At 59.5% G+C, this 6,865-nt stretch overlaps 1 protein-coding gene across 1 annotated transcript; it reads left to right on the forward strand.

Moving 5' to 3' along the window:
• Positions 1–112: 112 nt before the first annotated feature.
• Positions 113–6,372, forward strand: LRRC75B (leucine rich repeat containing 75B). The gene is made up of 3 exons (XM_011232097.3): positions 113–2,637; positions 4,047–4,162; positions 5,598–6,372. Exons 1-3 carry the CDS (start codon positions 2,446–2,448, stop codon positions 6,121–6,123), a joined length of 834 nt encoding a protein of 277 aa, XP_011230399.1. The 5' UTR covers positions 113–2,445; the 3' UTR covers positions 6,124–6,372.
• The last annotated feature ends 493 nt before the right edge of the window (positions 6,373–6,865 follow it).

Raw genomic sequence — 6,865 nt, forward strand, 5'->3', positions numbered from 1 at the left:
TTTTTTTTTTTTTTTTTTTTTTTTTTTTTTTTTTTTTTTTTTTTTTTTTTTTTTTTTTTTTTTCAGGGCTGGCCCCAGAAGGGCGCGNGGGCCGGGAGGGTTCCGAGGGAAGGGTGCGACTGGTTTAAGGGACTTGTCTGGGCGAGAGGGCGAGGGACGGAAAGCGATCGGCTAGAGTGAAGGCCAGCGAGGCTGTAGGGGTGGGGTGGGGGCTGTGAGTGTGGAGGAGGGGGCCGTGTCCGTGTCCACCTCTCTGGGGTTTGAGAGGTCAGTTCTGTGCGTCGAGGGTGCCCCAAGCCTGGAGCTAAGAACCCAGATTCAGGCCTTGGCAGAAGAGTAGAGCTGGGAGGAGAGGCAAGGGAGTGGTGGAAGGGGGACGGCATCTTGTACTGAGGGGCAAGGGGAAGAGGACAGCTCCTGGCTCTTCCAGGGTGAAGGGAGGCACTGCACAGGACCCTGGAGAGAGGACCTGGGAAGTGTCAGCCCAGCTGGTCAGCCAGTGCAGTCTCACCATGACACTATGGCAGCTACAACTCACATCACTCATCCTCCTAATAGGCAGATTGTGCCCATTGAGTACAGACACCTGACCTCTGTACATCACAACACCAGATCTGGACCGGGGGGCGGGGTGGGGGGGAGCGGTGTGTGCCTCTGGTCCCACGCACACCAGGTACTTGAGCCAGCCTGGGGTGCCCTAGGAGACACGGGTTCTTGTCCCAGCATCACCAGTGAGCAAGCCACTTCCCTTTCTGGCCATGTTCCCATCCCCCACAGCCGCTGCCACCACAACTAGCCTGGTCCTGGAATCTGAGATCAGCCATGCAGGTGTTTGGCCTGCAGGTGGATGATTAGTGAAGGGAAACTGAGGCTTGGAGAACAGTGGTGAGCCTGTGGCCACAGAGCAAACTAGGGGGCAGCCAAGGGAGAGCCCAACCTCTAGTCTCCCTGTCCCACTCCCTGCTGCACTGGGTTTCCTTTCTCTAGGCCCCAACGGGCTGGAAAGGTGGGGCTGGCCCTTTAAGAGGAGCTGTCCAGACAAGCTGTGTGTCTGGGGCCCTGTCTGGGTCAGCCCAGGCTCACCAGCTAGCCCTCTCTTCTGGATCCTCCCTAGCTGGCATTTGTAACTTGAATGGTGTTTAAAATGCAAACAGCAAAGCAGCATCGAATCAGCTAGACCATCCAGAGGTATAGATCTTTGTCTAGGATGGTATCTGGAGCCCAAAGCACCAGCAGGACATTTTTTTTTTTAGCTGGGAAACCAGCTATGTTGCCCCCTTGTGTCTCAGAGGTCAGGATTCCCAACCAAGCCCCAGGGACTCTGCAGTTATGGCCCTTGGGCATTCCCACAGGGCCTGTCTTCCTGTGTACAGGGGGCTTATGCACAGACGGTGTCACTCTCTGGCTTGGGGAGGGCCCAGGGATCTGGAGGCCCCTCCTGGCTGTGCCTGCCCCATCAGCTTGTCAGTATATACTCTAAACGGACACTCTAAAAGGGCATTCAGCGCCACACCAGGCCTATGGGAGTAGCAGGAGGAGAAGCCCAAGGACTGAAGGCAGGGAGGCCAGGGCAGGCCAGGGGCCCAATGGTAAGGTCTCTGTGAGGCGTGGGAGACATGGAAGCTGGAGAAAGAGACTGGTGGGCTGGGGAGGGTGGGAGTGCCAGACCAAACGTGAGTCTCTGGTGTTACACAATGAGAGCATTTGGTCTCCACAAAAGGGGTTAAAGGTCAAGCTTAGGCATGTGTTTCCTGGAGCTGGCTCTGGAAGCCCAAGGGTGGGACTAGATGGGTGTTGGGAGGCCGACAGGTGCAGAGGAGGCTGTTAGGGAAGAGAGGCCTGAAATTCCTCGATCAGTGGAGAGGGAGAGCTGGGCAGAGAGGTGTGAGGGGAGAGTACGGAGTGGTTCTGGACTCCTGCCTGAGTGTGGAGAAGATGGGGATGGGGACGCCCTTTACTGAGCTGGGGCACAGGAGGCAAGGCCAGCTTCAGGGCAGGAGGTAAACACACCCAGTCTAAGCTGCCTTCGGGACATCTGAGCTGAGAGAGGTCCATCCCCACAAAAGGGACGTGGACCTGTCAGCAAACAGATAGTGGCCAGAACTCGGGAGAGCTCGGAATAGGTGGAAGAGGCAAAGGGCCCCAAAGGAATGCTGGAGGATAGCAGCACTGGGGGGGTCACCAGAGGATCCCCCAAAGAACCCTCCAGATAAGCCCAACCGCAGAGGAGGCAGGTGTCACAGTACCATGTTTCTCCTCCAGGGAACCAGTTTAGGGTTTTGGAACCTACTTATCACCTCCTGAAGCCCCCGATGTACTGACACTGTCCTCATCCAAAGGGTCCACTTGCCTCTGGACAGTTGGCCCATTGCCGCCCGGGAAGAGACTCCAGCAAGCATCAGGGAGGGAGACAGAGAGGGGAACAGACGTCAGGGGCTGGCTTGGATGGGGGCCTGGAGACGGGACAGCCCAACTGCTGGCTCACTCAGCTCTCCTCACCACTCACAGGACCTGGGCCTCGAGGGGACCCTCCTCACCGACATTCTCTACAGGAACGTGGCCTTCCTCAATCTGGTGGACCCCATCTCCCATGACCTGCTTGTGAACCTGGCCCGGGACCTGCAGTGCCCCAAGACGGTGAGGCCAGTAGACTTGGACCTCAGGCGGGGCAGTGCAGCTGACAGGGCCCCGGAGCACCCGGAGCTGGGGGCTGGGAGCCTCATCCTCACCTGGCTTGCTTTGAGGCCTGAAGCAGGTCAAAGTCCCTCAGTACTAGGCTGGCAAGCAGCCGGAACACATGTGAGCTACACCTGAAAGGTCGTGTGTTGGGTAGAGCTGCTTCCTATGAGCCAGGACCCAGGACCCAGGCAGGAAGTCATACAGGGACACTGCAGGACATAGAATGTTCTGACAAATCTGCTGATGGAACCAAACTCCCAGCCTCTGAGTTCCTGGGGCCAGAAGAGAGCCACTCTCAGCTGGAACCCCTGTCCACATGTCCCTATTCCCATATGGATACACTTGGGGACAAATGCTCACTGCTTTCGATAGCAGTGTGAGGCACCAGCAAATCCCTCCTCATGTTGGGTTGGCGTCTGCCGCCTGGGGCCTCCATCCCCCCCCCACCAAGCCACCACATCTGTCCAAACCCCGCTCTGGTGGCACCTGCAGACATCCTGCCATGAGCATTGAAGGTGCTGTGCTCCTGACATAACCACCAGCCCCCATCCCTTAGTCACAATGAGTCCCTGTGTAAAACAAGGGTGCCCACAATTGGCCCGGCCAGCTCTGGACTCCTGCATCTATACGCAGACATCAGCAAGGATTCTGAGGCTAGCCTAGAGCCACACAGTGATTGCCAGGGCTTGCTGCCACTGCGTGTACGCACTGTGAACAGAGCAACAGGATAAAGAATGTGCTGGGCGGTGGGGTGTGCTCAGTGCCAGCTTTTTGGAAAGCAGAGCATCCCTGTTTTTCCACCCGAGCTAGGTCTCTATGAGGGCCCGCTTAGGCCCAGCAGAGAGCCAGGTGGTGGTACTGTAACACATTAACCCTCCCAGCCCCGGTAGCCCAGACCCAGGCCCCACAGGCAGGGTCTAGCTTGGACAGTGAGAGGAAGAAGAGCGTGCTGACCTGGCTTTGTTCCTATTCCCTGGGGGTGGCGTCAGTGGAGCAGGGCTCCCTGGAGGGGCCTGGTCCTGCCTCCCACTGTGGCGAGTCCCCGGGGAGCGCTGAGGGTGGGCAGGGAGCCGGCCGATAGCCCGAGACACTGGCCTTGAGCCTGAGGACAGGGAACAAGGGCCCATTGTCTAGGCTTCCTCCCGCCGGGCACTGCGGGCCTCAGACCAGCCTGTCCAGTTACCAGCGGGCAGCCTCCCCTGGCTCCGTGCCAGGCTGCAGCCAGGGTGGGGGGTGAGAGGGGGAGGCCAGTGGGCAGCTCAGTGATCCATGATGAATCATGTGCTGGGGCACACACTTGGATCCCCAAGGCCCAGAGGGGGATGGCGGGGGCTCAGCCTCACTCTGACAGCGCTGCCCCCCAACAGGACTACGAGCTCTGGAAGTCCTCGGATAAGATCTGCCGCCAGCTCATCTACCACCTCACCCCTCACTCCAAGCGGCAGCGAGGCTCCAGCCTGCCCCGGAGGAAGACCCAGAGCTGGTAAGGGGAGCCTAGCCACAGCCCCACCTCACGGCCCCTTAGGGTCCCTTCCTAGGCTGACATGGACAGGCAGCTCAGCAAGACGCCGGTGCCTGCAACCCTATCCTGTGAGCCCCTCACTCTGGTCTGCATCACAGCTCTGGAATGCTCCCCAAGCCAAGCTGCACCCTCTGTGAGACCTGCCTCCTGCCATTCGCTCACCCCTCCATCCCAGGCCTGTCTCAGGGCCTGGCCCTGACCCGCGCCAAGATGACCTCAGCAGACATCAGCTGAATCCTCACAACTGTGATTCAGGTTCTGTGAGGGAGACAGATTCTGGGTCATGATTCCAGTTTTACAGGAAAGGAAACTGAGGTTGGGAGAGGCAAAGTGGCTTGCCCGAGGCCACACCCTGCCCTGATTTTCCTACAGCTCTTTGAAAAGCCTTTGCCAGGCTGCCTGAAGCCAAGGCCTCCACAGCCAGCTGGAGAGCTTGCTCTGCCATGGGGTACCCCTCCCAGTCACTCCATCACAGCTCCGTGGCCAGACTCAGCCTAGGGACTGGCTGCAGACGCCCAGGTCCGGGGACCCAGAACCACAGCCCCAGTGCTCTCCCCTGCTTGCTTCCTCGTCCTTTGATCCTGGTGGTTCACGAGGAGCCCAGAGCCCATAGGGTTGTTCCCTGCCATGGTGGGTGAGGGCCCTGGAGGTGGTCCCGCTGCCTATCTGCATAGTAGGCCATGTTCAAATGACAGGAGAGACCTAGAGGGGGTTTCAGGGGTGTCGGGGGACCCTTCTCAGTCTCTCAACTTCCTTTCCAGCTTAGAACACAGGGGGCCCTTCACCTCTCAACAGCCCACCCCTATACCTCCCAGTACCTCCCTTCTTGCTACCCTGGGCCCATCCCCTCTCTGGCCCCCAAAGCTGGGGGGACCAGCCTGATACCCTGTCCCCCTCATAGGAATATCTGTTTTTACCCAACAAAGGGTTGACCTTAGAGGAGGTGTGGGCTCAGGAGTCAAAGCACCTCAATTTGAAGACCTGGCTTCCCTCTTAGTGGTATGTGACCATGGAAGCATCCTGTCCCCTCTCTGAGTGTCATGTGCTCTTCTGCAGAACGGGGTAACCATTCTTACTCTGGATGTAACAGGTGTGGCGACTCAGGCACGCAGGTGGCTTTTATAATAATAATGGCTTGGAAAAGCTGAACACATGTATATTTACTCCTCACAACAGCCAGGTCCCCTTTTCACCAAAGGAGAAACTGAGGCTCAAAGAGGTTCCAAGACTTGTCCGTGGCCACCCATGTAGAAGTAGCAGTTTGATCCCAGCGCGGCCTGACCGTAGGGCCCTACCACCGTGGGCTGCCCCAGCGGGTCACCGTCTGCAGCCAGTGGGGACCTGCCTGGGCCCTGGACCCTTGCTCAGTTCATCCTTGCCTGCCACCTTCCCACAGCCTCAAGAGCAGCCTCCAGATGACTCAGCTGGCAGGGGAGACCGTGAACCTTTCGGGGATCCCGCTGTCAGCGCGGGACGTGCGGCACATCAGGCGTTACCTGGGGAGCCGGGGAGCCGGGCTCACGGTGCTGGACCTGAGCTTCACGGGGCTGAGCGATGAGCTGCTGCACCTGCTGCTGCCCAGCCTCTGGGCGCTGCCCCGCCTCACCCAGCTCCTGCTTAACGGCAACAGGCTGACGAGGGCCACGGCCCGCGTGCTCACCGAGGCCGTCAAGGACCCCGCCAAGTTCCCCACGCTGGCCTGGGTGGACCTGGGCAACAATGTGGACGTGGCCTCCCTGCCCCAGCCCCTGCTGGTCGGCCTGCGCCGGCGGCTGAGCCAACGCACCTCACTCCCCACCATCTATGAGGGCCTGGACCTAGAGCCTGAGGGCGGTGCGGCTGGGGCCGCATCTGCCGCCTCCACCTGGGGCTCTGCAGCTACTGGCCCAGGGTTTGAGCCCCAGGCCTGCTGCACTAGGTGACTTGCCACCCACCCTGGCTCCTGCCTGAGTGCTGATGCTCCTAGGCACATGGGATGGGGGATGATGGAGGCCCTCCAGGCCCCCAGAAATCCAGTGTAAATGCTCAGTCTGGGATTAAGGGGATGGAAGGAGAATGGGTTCGCCAGAGGCCAGAGGGTCAGCCCAGGATGGAGTGTCAGGCCTCCCTCAGCAGGGAGCGCCCGGCACCTGCTGTGCTGATCCCACAGTAAATGCTGATGCCCCCCTCTGCCTCAGCCTTTCTGCACCGTGGACCTCAGGGCCACTGAGCGCCAGCCCTGCTTTTGGGGTGGGGAGAAGGGGTGGTCAAAGATTCAAGGACGCTGCCCACCTGAAAGGGAGACCAAACTCACACTGAATTCCCCCAAGTGCTCCCTAGGCAGACACCAAGGTGTGGGGTCGGGTCCATCTGTGGGCTGGGGAGTTAGAGGAGGCTGCCAGGGACCTGACCGTCACATCTGTGCAGGGCTTGGAGAGGAGCAGGTCGGGAGGCCACAGAGGGGCAAAGCTCAGAATGGAGCCCCACAGTAATCTTGTGCCTGAGCCCAGGACCCCTTGGGTGGCAGACAAGGCTGTGCTGAAGGGAGGCAAGGTTCATCTCCCACAGGGCGAGTGCTGCCCACCACCCCTGGTGCCCACCCCCCAGGCTCCCTGTACTTAGTGTGTAACTCCATGGGGTTAGGGGGTACCTCAGACCAGAGACAAAGGGCTTGTGTGCTCCCTC

This window comes from Ailuropoda melanoleuca, chromosome 14 (genome assembly GCF_002007445.2).
Source record: "Ailuropoda melanoleuca isolate Jingjing chromosome 14, ASM200744v2, whole genome shotgun sequence".
NCBI lineage: Eukaryota > Metazoa > Chordata > Mammalia > Carnivora > Ursidae > Ailuropoda > Ailuropoda melanoleuca.